Source organism: Lithobates pipiens, unplaced genomic scaffold (genome assembly GCF_037356315.1).
Source record: "Lithobates pipiens isolate NorthernLeopardFrog02 unplaced genomic scaffold, aLitPip1_a1.2 Scaffold_22, whole genome shotgun sequence".
NCBI classification, from domain to species: domain Eukaryota; kingdom Metazoa; phylum Chordata; class Amphibia; order Anura; family Ranidae; genus Lithobates; species Lithobates pipiens.
This window is the reverse complement of record NW_027507784.1, coordinates 257,886,901-257,905,956: the sequence shown is the minus strand read 5'-3', so window position 1 is coordinate 257,905,956 and position 19,056 is coordinate 257,886,901. Positions and strand designations below refer to the sequence as shown.

At 43.0% G+C, this 19,056-nt stretch overlaps 1 protein-coding gene across 1 annotated transcript in view; it reads left to right on the top strand.

Moving 5' to 3' along the window:
- The window catches only part of DNAH3 (dynein axonemal heavy chain 3), a 730,495-nt gene that overhangs the window by 696,933 nt on the left and 14,506 nt on the right, over positions 1-19,056 (top strand). The window contains exon 59 of the mRNA XM_077448990.1: positions 13,157-13,361. Within this exon, the coding sequence (XP_077305116.1) occupies positions 13,157-13,361 (205 nt within the window). The remainder of the gene's footprint in view (positions 1-13,156; positions 13,362-19,056) is intronic.

Below are 19,056 nucleotides of genomic sequence, written 5' to 3'. Positions count from 1 at the left end.
ACGTGACATCACTAGACACGTCATCATCGACATCACCTTCCACACCACTATAATTCGAGATCTCGGAGTAGGCAACAACAGCGGGGACCAACCTCCTCCTTGGGCTGATCTGGGTACTGTTGTCAGACTGCTGAGTGGCGGTTGTTGCTACCTCCTCTTCCTGATCCAATGCCAAGAGTGGCTGAGCATCGGAAATGTCTTGATATGGATCGGAAAATAATTCCTGTGACTCAAGCGGAAGGTATATGGTGGTGGAGGTGGTGTTGGTGGTAGTGTCTTTGGGGGTGCACACAGCAGAGAGTGAAGAAGAGGGTGCAGATCGAGAGGATGAGGAGGGTGCAGAAGAGTAAGGCTGAGTGAGCCACTCAACCAAGTCTGGTGCGTCCTTTGATGTAATCGCGCGCACCTTCTGCAATTTGCCACTTTGGCTCAAGTCTGTTGCTCCTGCCCTATCCCTACTACCCCTGCGGAAGGGCCTGCCTCTTCATCTGCCTGTCATTTTTTAAATGACCCTGTGACAAAAGTCTCTCGAGAAGTGCAGTATGTATGTGGAAGAAGGTATATAACACCCCGCTTCAATCTGTCGTTTTTGGGGGCCACTAGTCTATCACACCAGTTATAATACTTTTTTTTTATTGCGTTTGTCACTCTTTGTAGTATCGCTGCAGAACCGCTCAGCAGTCACAATGCTGCACAGTGGAAATGCACTATACTATGCTTTCTATATGTGAAAGTATTTTATACATGTATTACACACCTTTATACTGCACACCAAATAGTACACCTATACCAGTCCTTAAAAGGACATTTGTGGACCTAGTAGCTAGTGATTTGCAGACTGTCCCTCAGTCCCTACCCGGTTAAGACAGCTGCAGAATTGGGCAGCAGTCAGCAGCAGTGCACCACAACCCTATATATTGTACACCTATACCAGTCCTTAAAAGGACCTTTGTGGACCTAGTAGCTAGTGATTTGCAGATTGTGCCTCGGTTCCTACACTGATAAAAGACAGCTGCAGAAAGGAGCAGTAATCTGCAGCACAGCAGTGCACCAGCACCCTATATACTGTATACCTATACCAGTCCTTAAAAGGATCTTTGTGGACCTAGTAGCTAGTGATTTGCAGACTGTCCCTCATTCCCTACACTGATAAAAGACTGCTGCAGAAACGAGCAGTAATCTGCAGCACAGCAGTGCACCAGCACCTTATATACTGTACACCTATACCAGTCCTTAAAAGGACCTTTGTGGACCTAATAGTAATAGCTAGCCAGTGATTAAATGGACTGTCCCTGCTCCACACAGCATCCTGTCCCTACACTGACAAAAAACAGCTGCAATCACCAGCACAGCAGTGCACTGAACCCTATATAGTGTACTACACCTATACCAGTCCTTAAAAGGACTTTTGTGGACCTAATTGTAATAGCTAGTGATTAAACTGACTGTCCCTGCTTCACACAGCATCCTGTCCCTACACTAACATAAGACAGAATGTAAAATGGCCGCCAGATCAGGTCTATTTATAAGGTTGGGGAATGTCCAATTGTCCATGTGCTCAAATGTCTCAATTGGCTGTCCTCTACCCCATGATGGATGTGTCATCATTGGTCAAAGTTCTTTCACACTGTAAACACATATGTTTGCCAGGCGAACAGCACCAATAGTCCGCCGGTTTGGCAAATCGCGAACACGCAAAATTTCCAGCGAACCGCGAGGCCATCCCTATTAATTAATACAGTACATTCTATGTATAATACAGTGCATCTGAAAAGTATCCACAGTGCTTCACTTTTTCCATATATTATGTTACAGCCTTAATCCAAAATGGATTAAGTTCATTATTTTCCTCAGATTTCTACAATACCCCATGATGACAACAAGAAAACGGAAAATTCCTATCAAAATACTTACCGTAATTTTCCTTTCCTGATTGACTCCATGGCAGCAACGTGTGGGTTAAGTCCCGCCTCCACTACCCTATAGGACACTACTCCCATAAATCTTTGCTCCCTGCCCATGGCCGTGTTCGGTAACTAGCCTACTCCAGCCATTTTGGGAGGGAACTCCTGCTGCCATGGAGTCCATCAGGAAAGGAAAATTACAGTAAGTATTTTGATAGGAATTTTCCGTTTTCCTGACAGACTCCATGGCAGCAACGTGTGGGAAATAACTCGCCAAACACACTTGGGTGGGCAAAAATGCTGAACAAAAATTTATTTAACACTGTCAACCGACAGCACCTTTAAACCAAAATCAACGGAAGATAAACTGGCAGGTTCGACACAATAGTGAGCCATAAATGTATCAATGGATGGATGACCAAGAGGCAGCTTTGCAGATAACCTCAGGAGCCACATGACGTGAAGCTGCCCAAGAAGTAGAGAGACTTCTCGTGGAATGTGCCGTAACCGTCTCAGGAGGAGCCAAGCCCTTCTCTTTATAAGCCCACTGGATCGCCTGAACCACCCACGTGGAGATGGTTCAGATGTGTAAGGTCTATGACTGGCCTCCAAGAACCGTTTTTCTTTTGGACCATAAAAAGAGAATAAATTCCTCTCCCTCGTTGATAGTCTGGCACGGGAACGGCAGCACCTTGAGCTAATAAAGATTTTACGTAGGCCAACAGGATCTGCCTTTTTTCTTCTGAGGCCGGAAGGGAGGTGGGAACATACTTTAGTCTTGGGGACCTGCTGAAGGTCCAAGAATGGCCTGAAGAGACCGTTCTGACGGTCCAGAAGTCCTGGATTGAGGCGGCCCAGACATGCCGAAAACGTAGAAGACGAGCCCCCACCTGGCCTATCTGAGTGGGCCCAATCTCAAAAAGATTTGGTTGGTTCCCTCTCTCCTGTCACACTGCTCTTGGCGGATTTCTTAAAGGAGGACTGCCTTGACTTCCATGACCTGGAATATTTCCGACCCGGTCTATAGCTACGGGCCTCCCTGGCCTGCTCTTGATATTGCTTTTTAGGAAAAAATCTCCTCTGGCTTTTTAAACGTCTATCCTGAGGAAGAAACCCAGACTTCCCACCAGTGGCCCGGGTTATGGCATTATCCAATTTATTCCCAAAAAGGGAAGAACCCTCGAAAGGGATACGCCACCACACCTGTTTAGACGCTGGATCAGCCAGCCAGGGACGGAGCCAAAGCACCCGTTTGGCGGTTACAGCTGAAAGCATAACCCGAGACACTAAGCGGATGATGTCAATCGAAGCCTCCCCCAGAAAAGCCGATGCAATTCTTGCGAATTCATCCGAAATGTTTCTGAGGGTATCATCCACACCATCCGTCCAGACTTCCATGGCCTTGGACATTGCCGCTAAACCCAATGCTGGCTTGCATGCCATACTCTTTAAATCGGAATCAATCCACCTATCTAAGGCATCCTTGAATGAAACTGTATCTTCCAATGGAAGGGTCACATGTTTTACTAGTCTCATCACCGCTGCATCCACGAGTGGAGCTGATTCCAGATACTTGACCTCATCCTCCTTAAAGGGATATAACCTTAGGACTTTTGAAAGCATACCATTCTTTTTCTCAACTTTACTCCATTCATCCGTGATGACCTCACCAAGTTCAGACAGGAATGGAAAGTTAAGACGCTCCCTTTTAAGTTGCTTAAAATACTTCCTTTGTTTGGAAGGATTAGCCACCTCATCTTCCCAGTTCAAAGCCTCTCTGATAGCCTTCACCAAGGGTGAGAGTAAGGCAAAGTCAAACCCCACACAGGGACTATCTTCCTCAGATTCACTGCCTGAAGCAGAAGCTGAAGGGTGGCTTGTTAGAGAGGACTCCCAGAGCTCTTGAGCATGCGACTCCCTGACTGGTGACTGAGGTGACTCTGACTGAGGCACAGGGGTCTGACTGGCCCCGATCCCCTTGAGGGATTCTTTCACCACTTTTTCCACAAGGGATCTTAGTTGCTGGTCCGTACCCCCTCTCTCACTAGAGGCTTTGGAAAAGCCGAGGTCACACAGGGATTTCCCAGTAGGAACTTGCGATCTGCATCCCCAGCAAGTATTGATAACTGAACGGCTGGAATGAGCCCTGGAGGAACGAGATCGATCCTCGCTACGGCGCCCAGATCTTGAGGGTGAGCCGTGATGTTTAGACTTAGAATATGAATGCCGGTGGTAAGACTTAGAAGAATCGCTTCCTCTATGCGTTGAGCTGCGTTGCTGTTCTGATCTAGATGGGCTAAGACAGAGATAGAAGAGACATACAGATAAGGAAAGATAACAGACTGACTAATACCGGACCCCCCCCCCACTTCCCCCCCAGACAGTACCTATTATGAGAGGGCTGGCCACATACAGGCGGAGGTGAGTCCATATCTCTAGGGGCTTCCATAATTGCTCCAAAGATATACAAGTAAGGCTGAGAGCACCATACACACACACGCCCACCCCCTCTTCCCAGAAGGCCACCTACCTCCACACAAGAAATCCTGGACAAGGGGAAGTCACATAATAGCCTGCAAGCATTCCCAAAGCCTGCAGGCTATTTCCGCCTTAGTGACGTCATCACCGCGTCGTGTGCGTCGCTACTGCACATGCGCGAACCAAGCCTCATTCCTGTGCCGTACTCGCGCATGCGCAGACCGAACGTACTAACAAAAAAACAGGAAGTAAGCGGCGGCTGGAACGCAGGCTGATCCAGCCGTCATGCCTATACCCACATACATGGACACATAAAAAAATGAACAGAAATGAAGGAAAAACAAGGAATAAACACAAACTGCTGCCATGAAAAAGAGGAACAATCTTACCGCTCCCACACGATCGTCTCCAGGCCGAAGGTAAGAATAATACATACCGGACTTCTCAGGGCAAAATAGGTCACCTGCTATTTAGCTGGGCTATCCGACCAAATGCGCAGTCTGCCTGCCAGTGGCTAGGTTCCTGGCTTCCTCCAGCGCTTATATCCAATGCCCACTCCATACCCCGCTAGTAGCTAGGGCTTAACGAGTCATGCGACAATTCCATCCACAGTCGCTATTCGGCCAAACCAACAATGGAACCGTGTGGGAGCAATCTTCAGGTAGAAAGACCGTAATGGGTCCTACGGAGGAGGACAAAAAAAGAACACGGCCATGGGCAGGGAGCAAAGATTTATGGGAGTAGTGTCCTATAGGGTAGTGGAGGCGGGACTTAACCCACATGTTGCTGCCATGGAGTCTGTCAGGAAAGAAGTTTGTTTAAAATCTTTACAAATTTATTAACCACTTCAGCCCCGGAAAAATTTCCCCCTTCCTGACCACAGCACTTTTTGAGATTCGGCACTGCGTCGCTTTAACTGAAAATTGCGCGGTCGTGTGACATGACTCCCAAACAAAATTGATGTCCTTTTTTTTTCCCCACAAACTGAGCTTTCTTTTGGTGGTATTTGATAACCCGTAAGTTTTTTATTTTTTGCGCTATAAACAAAAAAATTGTGACAATTAAAAAAAAAAAAAAAAAAAGCATTTTTTTTTACTTTTTGCTATAAAAAATATCCCCCAAAAATATTTAAAAAAACATTGTTTCCTCAGTTTAGGCCAATACATATTAATCTACACATTTTTGATAAAAAAAAAAAAATCGCAATAAGCGTTTGGTTTTCGCAAAAGTTATAGCGTCTACAAAATAGGGGCTAGTTTTATGTCATTTTTATTGATATTTGTTTTATTACTAGTAGTGGCGGCTATCGGCGATTTTTATCATGACTGCGATATTATGGCGGACACATTGGACAATTTTGAGACATTTTTGGGACCATTGGCATTAATACAGCGATCATTGCTAAAAAATTGCATTGATTACTGTAAAAAATGTCACTGGCAGTGAATGGGGTTAACCACTAGGTGGTGCTGTAGGGTTTAAGTGTGTCCTAGGGAGTGATTCTAACTGTAGGGGGGCTGTGTGTGACATGTCACTGATCAGCGCTCCCGATTACAGGGAGAGCTGATCAGTGACAGTGTCACTAGGCAGAACAGGGAGATACTTGTATACATTAGCATCTCCCCGTTCTTCCTCGCCATTGCGACGATCGTGGGTATCCCTATGGACATCAGGTCAGTGGGATCCACGATAACAGCCATGGACCTCCCAGTGGGCACGCCTGCAAGCTGCCTATTAAAAGGGTAATGTTAGGGTACGTTAATCTGCCTGTACTTCTGCCGCAGTATATCTGCGTGAAGCAGTCGGGAAGCGGTTAAAAATGAAAAAATCATATGTACATAAGTATTCTCAGCCTTTGCCGTGACACTTAAAATTGAGCTCAGGTGCATCCTGTTTCCACTGATCATCCTTGAGATGTTTCTATAACTTGATTGGAGTCCACCTGTGGTAAATTCAGTTGATTGGACATGATTTGGAAAGGCACACACCTGTCTATATTAGGTCCCACAGTTAACAATGCGTGTCAGAGCAGAAACTAAACCATGAAGTCCAAGAAATTGTCTGTAGACCTCAGAGACAGGATTGTATCAAGGCACAGTTATGGGTAAGGGTACAGAAACATTTCTGCAGAATTGAAGGTCCCAATGAGCAGAGTGGCTTCCATCATCCATAAATGTAATAGTTTGGAACCACCAGAACTCTTCCTAGAGTGGGCCCCTGGCCAAACTAAGCGATCGAGGGAGAAGGACCTTAGTCAGGGAGGTGACCAAGAGCTCCAGTGTTTCTCTGTTGTGGACAGAGGAGAAGCTTCCAGAACAACAACCATCTCTGTGGCACTCCACCAATCAGGCCTGTATGGTAGAATGGCCAGACGGAAGCCACTCCTCCATAAAAGGCACCTGGGGGACTCTCAGACCATGAGAAACAAAATTCTCTGGTCTGATGAAACGATTGAACTCTTTGGCCTGAATGGCAAGCATCATAGCTGGAGGAAACCAGGCACCACTCATCACTTAGCCTATACCATCCCTACAGTGAAGCATGGTGGTGGCAGCATCATGCTGTGGGGATGTTTTTTAATTGCAGGAACTGGGAAACTAGTCCAGATCGAGAGGGAAATATGAATGCAGCAATATACAGAGACATCCTTGATGAAAATCTGCTCCAGAGAACTCTGGACCTTAGACTGGGGCAAAGGTTCATCTTCCAACAGGGCAACAACCCTAAGCACACAGCCAAGATAACAAACGAGTGGCTATAGGACAACTCTGTGAATGTCCTTGAGTGGCCCAACCAGAACCCAGACTTGAACCGGATTGAATATCTCTGGAGAGATCTGAAAATGGCTGTACACTGACACTCCACATCCAACCTAATAAGATTGAGAGGCCCTGGAAGAAACTGCCCAAAAATAGGTGTACCAAGCTTGCAGCATCATACTCTAAAAACAAAGGCTTTTAAATAAAAAATTGAGCAAAGGCTGAGTATTTATGTACTTATGTTCCTCCACCTCAAACTCGCTCACCAATGTCTTTATGGACCTTGCTTTGTGTGCTGGTATGTTGGAACAGGAAGGGGCCATCCCCAAACTATTCCCACAAAGTTGGGAGCATGAAATTTGCCAAAATGTCTTGGCATGCTGACGCCTTAAGTGTTCCCTTCACTGGAACGAAGGTACCAAGCCCAACCCCACACCATAATCCCCCCTCCACCAAATGATTTGGAGGGGTGGCCAAATACTTTTGGCAATATAGTGTAGATGAGTGAATTTGGGGTGGAGGAACTTGACTGACCTCAACCCGATAGAACACCTTTGGGATGAATTATAGCGGAGACTGCGAGCCAGGCTTTCCCGTCCAACATTAGTGCCTGACCTCACAAATGTGCTTCTGGAAGAATGGTCAAATATTCCTATAGACACACTCATAAACCTTGTGGACAACCTTCCCAGAAGAGTTGAACCTGTTATAGCTGCAAAGGGTGGGCCAACTCAATATTGAACCCTACGGACTAAGACTGGGATGCCATTAAAGTTCATGTGCGTGTAAAGGCAGGCGTCACAATACTTTTGACAATATAGTCTGTGTACAGTATGCATAATCAAGGAATGTCAATGCAAGATTCTGTATATATTTGAAGCGTATGTATAAACAAAACTTATTTTGCAGTTCTTAATAGAGCAGGGAAGGGTTAGGTCCTTTGGCAAACTTTTATTGTTGTCTGCATCCCTACTGGGTAGATTAACCCTTCTTTTTGTCCTGCTGACCATTGTCACCAAGGACAAATCCTAAATTTTTTGCGTTATAAACAAAAAAGACCGACCATTTTGAAAAAAAAAACAATATTTTTAATTTCTGCTATAAAACGCAACCCAATAAAAAAAAACTGTAAAAAAATAGATTTTTTTTTCATCGGTTTAGGCAAATATGTAAATACATATTTTTGGTAAAATAAAAGCGTATATATTGATTGGTTTGCGCAAATGTTATAGCATCTACAAACTATGGGATATTTTTATGGAATTTTTTTTTATACTTGTAATGGCAGCGATCAGTGACTTATGGCGAAGTGACACATTTTTGGGGACCAGTGACACTAATACAGTGATCAGTTCTAAAAAAAAAACTGTCACTGTACTAATAACACTAGCAGGGGGAAGGGTTATCAGGGGCAATCAAAGGGTTAAATGTGTCCCTAGGGAGTGCTTCCTTAACTGTGTGAGGGGGTGCTTGTACTGTGGAGCTTAGCAGAAACACAAGATATCTGTCTTTCCTTGTCACACCAAATCTGGCTGGGATATGAGAACAAAAACACAGAATAAGTAAGGCTGGCCATGCATGAGATTTATTTTGTTCAGCCTGTATAACAAGGGAAATCTAATAAATTCCTTCAAACATGCTATGTAGTCTGGATGGAGATCTCTTCTCTGCCGGCTATTTTATTCTGACAGCCAGCACCAGCAATGACAACTCACATATTTTGCCTTAAAAATTTATTTTAATAAACAAAGTGAAAGAAAAATGTACTTTAACCACTACAGCCCCGGACCAATAAACACCTTAAGGACCAGAGGTCTTTTTCCAATTTCGCACTGCGCTGCTTTAACTGGTAATTGCGCGGTCATGCAATATTGCACCCAAACGAAATTTGCGTCCTTTTCTTCCCACAAATAGAGCTTTCTTTTGATGGTATTTGATTGCCTCTGCGATTTTTATTTTTTGCGATATAAATGGAAAAAGAGCGAAGATTTTGAAAAAAAAAAAGATATTTTCTTCTTTTTGTTATAAGAAAAATCGAATAAGTCATACATAGTCATACATTGAGGGCAAAATTTATTCAGCCACATGTCTTTAGTAAAAAAAAATGTCAATAAGCGTATATTTTTTGGTTTGCGCAAAAGTTATAGCGTCTACAAACTAGAGTACATTTTCTGGAATTTACACAGCTTTTAATTTTTGACTGCCTATCTCATTTCTTGAGGTGCTAAAATGGCAGGGCAGTACAAACCCCCCCCCCCCCAAATGACCCCATTTTGGAAAGTAGACACCCCAAGGAAATTGCTGATGGGTATGTTGAGCCCATTGAATATTTTTTTTTTGTCCTAAGGGATTGAATAATGACAAAAAAAAAAAAGTTTACATAAAGTTGTCACTAAATGATATATTGCTCACACATGCCATGGTTATATGTGGAATTGCACCCCAAAATATATTCCGCTACTTCTCCCGAGTATGGGGATACCACATGTGTGGGACTTTTTGGGAGTCTAGTCGCGCACGGCACCCCGAAAACCAATCACCACCTTCAGGATTTCTAAGGGTGCAAATTTTTGATTTCACTCCTCACTACCTATCACAGTTTCGAAGGCCATAAAATGCCAAAATAGCACAAAACCCCCCAAAATGACCCCATTTTGGAAAGTAGACACCCCAAGCTATGTACTGAGAGGCATGTTGAGTCCATGGAATATTTTATATTTTGCCACAAGTTGCGGGAATATTACAAACTTTTTTTTTTTGCACAAAGTTGTCACTAAATGATATATTGCTCACACATGCTATGGGCATAAGTCAAATTACACCCCAAAATAAATTCTGCTGCTTCTCCTGAGTACGGGGATACCACATGTGGGGGACTTTTTGGGAGCCTAGCCATGTACGGGACCCCGAAAACCAAGCACTGCCTTCCGGATTTAAATATAAAATGCTACCAAAAAAACTGTTAGCGATCGCAGGGATCAGGCCTGACTCTGCGATCGCTGCAGTTATGTGTTTAGTGTTTTGTAAGTGACAGTGATCGATCGATACTGCACTTGGGTGGGCTGGGCAGAGGGGCAAAACGCAGGTGCCAGCAGGTATCTGGGCTGATCCCGCTAACAATGCGTTTTTTTGGAACCCTGAACTGCTGGGGACGCTAGTATAGATCTGATTAGATCAGATATTGATCTGTTCAGATTCTATACCACTACAGGAGGTTTATGCTTTGCGTGTGGGTGTTAGCGGTACTGGCACTAACCTAGCGCTGCCTGGGGCGACGCAGACCCTGACCCTAAAACCTAATTGATATCACCTGCCGGGTGATCAGGGGGTTAAACCTTTATTGGGTAATAAATGGTGGGTGCCCTGATGCTATAAAAAGCAAACTAACCAGAGTCACCCGTAACACTTATACGGTGATCAGTGGTGAAAGGGTTAACTAGGGGCAATCAGGGGGTTCAAATTTTTATTAGGTAGTATATGGGGGTCCCTGGCGCTATATAAAAACCTGATGGGGAACCTAAATAACTAACTGGCTAACCAGCGTCACCAGTGACACTTGTACTGTGATCGCTGGTGAAAGGATTAACTAGGGGCATCGGGGTTAAAACCATTATTGGGTAGTATATGGGGGTACCTAACGCTATAAAAACCTGGCGGTGAACCTAAAAAAATAACTAGCTACCTAACGACACTAGTGACACTAATGCAGCAATCAGAAAAACGATCGCTTAGTGACACTGGCAAAAGGGGGTGAAAGGGTTAACTAGGGGCAATCAGGGGGTTAAAATCATTATTGGGTAGTATATCGGGGTACCTAGCGCTATAAAAACCTGGCGGTGAACCTAAAAAAATAACTAGCTACCTAGCGACAGTAGCGACACTGATGCAGCGATCAGAAAAATGATCGCTTAGTGACAGTGGCAAAAGGGGGTGAAAGGGGTAACTAGGGGCAATCAGGGGGTTAAAACCATTATTGGGTAGTATATCGGGGTACCTAGCGATATAAAAACCTGGCGGTGAACCTAAAAAAATAACTAGCTACCTAGCGACACTGATGCAGCGATCAGAAAAAGGATCGCTTAGTGACACTGGCAAAAGGGGGTGAAAGGGTTAACTAGGGGCAATCAGGGGGTTAAAACCATTATTGGGTAGTATATCGGGGTACCTAGTGATATAAAAACCTGGCGGTGAACCTAAAAAAATAACTAGCTACCTAGCGACAGTAGCGACACTGATGCAGCGATCAGAAAAATGATCGCTTAGTGACACTGGCAAAAGGGGGTTAAAGGGTTAACTCTAGGGGCAATCAGGGGGTTAAATCTTTATTGGGGGTGATAGGGGGCTACCCTGGACCTAACACTAACTGCCCTGACAGTTTTAACTGTTACAACTGACACTGAATGCATTGATCAGTAAAGAAATGATCAATGCAATCAGTGACACTGTGACTGGGGGGGGGGGATCGGGGGGGGGGGGGTTTGTATGCCTGTGTGTACCTACATGTCAGTGTAGTGTTGGTGCACACTTACTTTTAGTCTTCTCCTTGTAGTCCGGTCAAAAAGACCGCCCCAAGGAGAATGACATCACTTCCTCCTTCCTGTGTAAACAATACACAGTGGGAGGAAGTTAGTCATTGGCCAGGAGCGATCCAGAGGGGGTGGCCAGAAACCAATGGCCATCCCCTCATCACGGATCGCTTCTGCAGCGAACCGGACCGCCGTATCCAGCAGGAGGGGGTCCGATCGGACCCCCCACCGGCTGGAAGGCAGGCACGTACATCTACGTGCTTGTGCCTGCCTGTGCCATTGTGATGATGTATAATGGCAATACGGCGGTCCTTAAGTGGTTAATATGTATAACATGCAGTTCATATGCATAAAAAATATCCTATCATTTGTAAATCCTAAAATATCCTATCATTTGTAGGAGCTTGCAGTGTTTAGCTGTGTACATCCATTATGCTTTAAGGCTGGGTTCACATGTAAGCAGCATGCGACACCCAGCAGGGGTCTGATCAGGGCCGTCTTTAATATAGATTGGACCCTGGGAAAAAAATTTCCCCCCATGCAATTTCCCTCTCCACCTAATCTCTGAGACATACAATAAATAGCAGCTAGACTTAAAATCCGTTTTCTGTATCAGATGAGGCAGCAATTGCGATTGGTTTCCAACAGTTACAGCATATCATTACTGCTTACCGGCTAGTTGCTAGAGGTTACAGCACACATTATGGCTCACTGGTTAGTTGCTAGAGGTTACAGCACATCACCTCCTCACAGCAGGGGAGCATGATATACATAGGAATGCCGCCTTTATTTACATATCAATGCTGCCAGCCGCAGCCATTTACTTAGTATTGTCGCCCCTCTTTACATACTAATGCCGGGTTATTTACATGTAAACACAGGGTCTGCAGGTGAGTCATCTGCTCAAAACAATAGGGTAGAGCTGGGCAGCATTAGTACCAGCACTTCACACTGAGATATTGGGACACATCACAGGAATAAAACTTCAAGGGACAAGGGAATTTAAACTTGGATAGTTGGCAAGTATGAGGCAGCTCTTTTGGGCCCCACAACAATGACAGGGCCCAGGGCAGCTGCCCCTTTTGCCCTGCCTTAAAGACGGCCCTGGGTCTGGTGCGTCCAAGTTTGCCGTTTCAGGTCTGATTGCGGCCTGAATTTTTAGCTGAACTCGGACCTGAAACCGGCCATGTTTTGGAGAAAAAAAAGTCTATTTGTTGCTTGTGAAAGGTTTTAGTTTAGCTGAGTGACAAGCATTTGTGTACATGTGACTTTGCTGACCTTGTTGTATTAAGAATCTAAAATGACTGCAGTACCCAGAATTAGCGGCATTGCTGCTGGATTTGCATTTGTTTCATCTGCCTGGGCTTTAGACATCAGTGTGACCAGAATCACTTCTAATTTTAAATAGACTGCATGTGTCATATCTAATTTAATGGTAACAAAATATATTGTCATTTTTATTTAATCTCTATCTTGTTTGCTTTCCCAGGCTCACAGATGTTGTACGGAGCAGTCTGATCAATTTAGGTAAAGCTATCAAAGGCCAAGTGTTGATGTCAGCAGAGCTGGAGAATGTATTTAACAGTATGCTGGTTGGGAAAGTACCTACCATGTGGGCTGCTAAATCTTACCCCTCACTGAAACCCCTGGGCAGCTATGTATCTGATCTGCTCTCCCGCCTGCAGTTCCTACAGGTAAGACTCAAGAAGAATTCGGTAAAACCAGTTTCATAAATTAACTAGTTACGCTGTAATTTGCTACAGAGAAACTGCGGCCAAAAAATACGGAATCAACACACCATTAATTGTGGATTTTGTAACTAGCTGCAGTTGTCTAAATGACATGTTCCACCGGGACTCACAATACAGTAGGTGGTCACAACAGAGCCATTGCAGAGTGTTTGCAACTGTCGCTGAGAAGCAATTAGACTAAACCTGAACTCCAGGCACACATCCAATTACACAAATTAAATACATATATTAGAACTTCTACTATCCATTTAGTCCAGCGGTTTATACAGCCCCACCCCATAACAATCACCAGGAGGGTGGCAACACTTACAGTTAGGGAATACAATGGTGCCCTCTTCCTGATCCCAGCCTGATGAATGGACAATAAAGGAACAGGAGCAGAGTAAGTACAGTCTCTCTCCTGTCTACTTCTTTCTTAGGCCTTATGCACACTGGATATTTTTACAGCTGCTGTTCTTGGCTTCAAACGCTTGCTTGCTGCACAGCTGATTGGCTCCTGGGGCTACCCTACAATTTCCAAATTTAAGTGCTAATGAGCAGAGGATTGTAAGAAGCTGTTCACATGTTACATTCCTACACCAGTTGCATTTAAAAAATATATTTAATGATCTATAAATAATTATGGAGCTGCATTAAAGTCTCCTGTGTAGCTACCTGGTGTGAAGCTTTAACTGTAGTTGCAAATCCCACATGGCTTATCCATATGGCAATATCCTTTCTCTCTTCTAGTTTGCATACATTTACTGCTGTAAAACATACACAGATGGGGGTGTTTAGAGAAAAGATTGGATATTTCATATACTGCAATAGCTCAGAGAAATAGTACAGAAATTAAAGGGGTATATGCAACCAATGTCCCTTAGATGTACAGTAATACTTCATCTTGGTCCACATACATCAATGTGTTGCGCTTTACATCCAATCAGAGTTTTGCATTTATTCTCTAATATAGCACTAAGAGGATGAAAGGAAGAATCTGATTTTTGAAGTAAACCTGACATAAGCAAATTAGAGGGCTACCATTGTGGACTACTTCCTACAAACACTAATTGCTGAGCTTTAATATTGACCCACAAAATTCTGTGATGTGTAAGATGGTGGATCTCCGTTTCTCTTCAGAAAAGAAGTGCAGGGCTGGGTTTAGAGGTGGATCTTAGAACCTATTAATAGAATTTTAATTAAAGACTAGTGTGAGAAAAAAGAAAGAAGAAAAAAAATAAGTATATATAATATATATAACCTGAAGTTAGCCCCTGATTGCTTTGTACATGGGTGATTTATACCTTTCTTTTAGTCTCCTATCACATGGCCTTCTGTGACATTATACCTTCTAAGATATTATCAAACCTCCAAGTATGGGACCTTGTTTTGTAAGTCTAGTATCTAAATAAAACCAGAGGCTTCAACTTCATACATTTGTTTTACATGGAAAATACTAAGATGCAAACATCTCATAAATGTATTGGAATAATTTCATGTACGTTTAGTATATTACCCCGTGTATAAACATAAACTGACCATAAGGTGAAGTGAGTCAGCCATTGCTTCTAGAGTAAAACTTGGAATACATCAGCAGGTTCTGACACACCTATAGCACCAAGTCATCTCTGCTTGTCATTTGTAATACATGCCATCTAAAGTCTTACTTAGGAAATACAGTCCATGCCAGTCTGAGTCAACACACCAGCATCCTCGAGCAGCTATTTGTAGCATGTAATCAATCTCTTGGAACAGGTTAGTGTTATTACTGGCTTTTAGCTAGGTTTAGCTGCCCTGAAACTGACAAACAATAAAAAGCTTTGTGATTTATAGAAAAAAATATATATTTTATTTTGAGAGGGGAGGAAGTAGTTTTATACTGAGCAACGTAAACAGAATAAAGTATAAAAGCACCCCTCTTGATAATATATAACAAACTGGTGCTTTAGTCGTATCAGAATCTAAAGTCAATTGTCCTGCTAGAAATGATAAATCTTTCTTTTCCTGCAGCAAATAGATAATTGTGATAAACCATCTGCAAAGCAGAATAATTCTTTGTTATCCATTAAAAGAAAAGTATACTGTATACCTGCACAGACTTACTTGGGTGGCACAGTGGTGTAGTGGTTAGCACTCTCACCTAGCAGTAAAAAGGGTTGGTGGTTCAAATCCCAACCATGGCACTACCTGCCTGCAGTTTGCATGTTCTCCCTGTGCCTGTGTGGGTTTCCTCCGGGTACTCCGGCTTCCTCCCACGACTCCAAAGACATGCAGGTAGGTTAATTGGCTAATGTCCAAAATTGGCCCTAGTATATGAATGGGGACCTTGGATTGTGGGCTCCTTGAGGGTAGGGACTGATGTGAGTGTGCAATGTACAGGGATAGAGACAATTGTAAACACTCAGGTTGAACTGGATGGACTGGTGTTTTTATTCAACCTTACTAACTATGTAACCTACTTTACTTTTTATTCTAGTGTTACTTTATTAAAAAGATTAGAAAGCTATGTTCGAGCAAGTTGAGAAATTACACTATGTAACTTTATTACCTGAAGGACCATGCTGCCCCCTTCTGATGATATTTGTTATTAACAATGCATTCGTAACCCAAGAAAAAAAAAACAATTTATAATTGCAAATATGCAAGGTTCTAGTCATTAGATATGGTGGCTACATTTGTCTTATCTTTACCCGGTGATTCTGCCAGTAACACACTTCCTTCCTATGACGACAGTGCTCAATCATCATACTGTATCTATGGAGGAGCAACATTGTTACCCTAGGACAGGACTACGGAAACCTCCCCCTCTCCTCTATATCAGTGAGGAAGAGGCTCCGTTGTCAGCTGACAAGCTTTCTGGCAGGATCAACAGGTATGTTTTTGCACTTAAAAGGGGTTGTAAACCCTTGCAGTTTTTCACCTTAAGGCATTCTATGCATTGAGGTGAAAAACCTCTTGCAGTGCACCAGTTGGCTCCCGCTGCTGTCAATCAAATCCAATGATGCGGGAGCCGAGTCCTGCTGTCTGTGTCAATGGATGCAGCAGCAGGATACAGGAGGGCGTCCAGAGGGAAAGTGCTTCTCCGATGGGGTACTCGAGAAGAGGTTGAGCCAGGAGCGCTGCTGAGGGCCCGCAGAAGAGGAGGATCGGGGCCACTTTGTGCAAAACTAACTGCACAGAGGAGGTAAGTATGACATATCCTTTAACAGATATATCACAACTATTTCTAAGGTATATTTAACAGACCAGATAAACAAAGTTCATTGTTAGTTTACATACCCTATATACTGTATATATAGTATAGAAATTGTTTGCAAGTTGTATTTTTGATGATTACTTTCATTATTGAACAACTACAGTGCTCTCGGTCAATCGAAAATGTTAATAAACCTTAAACCTGGATGTTTAAGAAAGTAAAAGTGAGGTTTTGGCTTTCTTAGGAGAATTTGTGCGTGCACAATTATTATGCAACTAGATGAAAAAAAATGAAAATTTCCCCATCTCACTTGTTTAACTCAAATTTTAAAAATAAACATTTGACATTTCACAAATAAAATCAGTGACTAATATAGCCACCCTTCTTTTCAATATAAGCCTTTCTTTCATGGAGTCAGTTTCGTGATCTGTTAACAATCAACTTTTGTGCAACAGTAACCACAGCCTCCCAGACAATGTTCAGAGTAGTGTACTGTTTTCCTAAATCTTCCATTTAAAAAAGGCCTGCAAGTTCTCAATAGGGTTTAGGTCAGATGAGGAAGGGGACCATGTCATGCTTTCATCTTTAAAGCCTTTACTGGCTAGCCACACAGTGGAGTATTTGATGAAGCATTGTTCTGCATAAATAACATGGACTTCTTGAAAGATGCAGACTTTTTCCTACACCACTGCTTGAAGAAAGGGTCTTCTTAAAACTGGCAGTAGGTTTGGGAGTTAAGTTTGAGTCCATCTTCAACCTGAAAAAGTCCAACTAGCTCATCTTTAATAATACCAGTATCCCACCTCCTCCTTGCTGACATCTGAGTTGAAGTGGAGCTCTGTGCCTGTTACTAATCCATCCATCCATTCATCTGGCCCATCAAGAGTCACTCTCATCTTACATCAGTCCATAAAACCTTTGAAAAATCTGTCTACAGATATTTCTTGGCCCAATCTTGACATTTCAACGTATGTGTTTTGTTCATTGGTGGCCGGGTTTCAGCCTTCCTTACCTTGACCATGTCTGAACACCTTGTACTTCTGGGCATCTTCAGGTAGGTTGCAGTTCTGGAATATGACAGCACTGGAGGCTAATGGGTTGCTGGTAGCTTCACATTTGATTATTCTCAAATCTTTGGCAGTTAAAGTGATACTAAAGTCAATTTTTTTTCTTTAAAAATAACAAACATGTTATGGTTACCTGCTCTGTAAAATTATTTTGCACAGAGCTTGGGTCCCGCGTGGGCACTTCTTGTCCCTCCTTCCTGTTGTTATGGGGGCACCAGAGCCGAGCTCCATTTAGACACAGAGCTCCTGGGCGGCTGAGGCACGCATGCACATTGCTGGATAGAGATGGGGTTCAGGTAAGTTTTTGGGGGGACTGCTACACACAGATTTTTTTTATCTTTATGCATAGAATGCATGAAGATAAAACAAACTCTGCCTTTATAACCACTTTAATTTGCGTCTTGTTTTCTCAACATGTTTCTTGTAATCCTGTTGACTATTTTCAACAAAATGTTTGATGGTTCAGAGTCAGTTAAACCTCTTTTTTGGCCCATTTTGCATAAAAGAAGTCTAATAATTATGCACACCTTGATATAGAGTGTTGATCCCCTTAGGCCACACCCTCCCTCTTTATTTACACAAATAAACATCACCTGATATGCTTAAATCCAATAAGCATTCAAGTTTATACAACTTGGAAAATATGAATAAAAATGATGATTTAGTCATATTACTCACGTGTCTAATAATCATGCACACAGAGGGGGTTATTTACGAAAGGCAAGTCCACTGTGCACTTGTAAGTGCTGTTGCTATAAATCTAAGGGTAGATCTGGAATGAGGGGAAGCTCTTCTGATTTTACCATTCAATCATGTGCAAGCTAAAATGCTGTTTTTTTTGTTTTTTTTCCTTGCATGTCCCCCTCAGATCTACAGCGACTGCACTTCCAAGTGCACTTTCGGTGCAAAGTGGATGTGCCTTTAATAAATAACCCCCAGTGTGTGTATATACATAATTTCTAAAGCTGGGGAGATTAACATTATGCAAAGTAGCCAAGCTGATTGGTTTCTCTGCAAAGCTGCAGCAGATTTTGCACTCTCCAGGTTTAGTAAATCAACTCCATTGTGTGCCAGTCTCAACTATAATCAGTTCCGACAAAAGAAAGCATGTTCAAGACATTTTTGCAATACTTGGATGTGCATGACTAATGTCCAATAAACATTAAAACAAATGTTTCTAAAAATGAGTGTTCATATTATGCTATATGGACCACACATAGGTGGACACCACTCCAATGTATTGCGTTTAGGGGATTCCAGCGAATGGAAGCAATGTTAATGCTACAAAATAGAAAGACATTTCAGACAATTGTGTGCTTGTGAGCAACCATGTAGCACATTTGGGGAGGACCTTTTTAATTCCAGAATGGTTATGTCTATTGCATTATATTGTGGG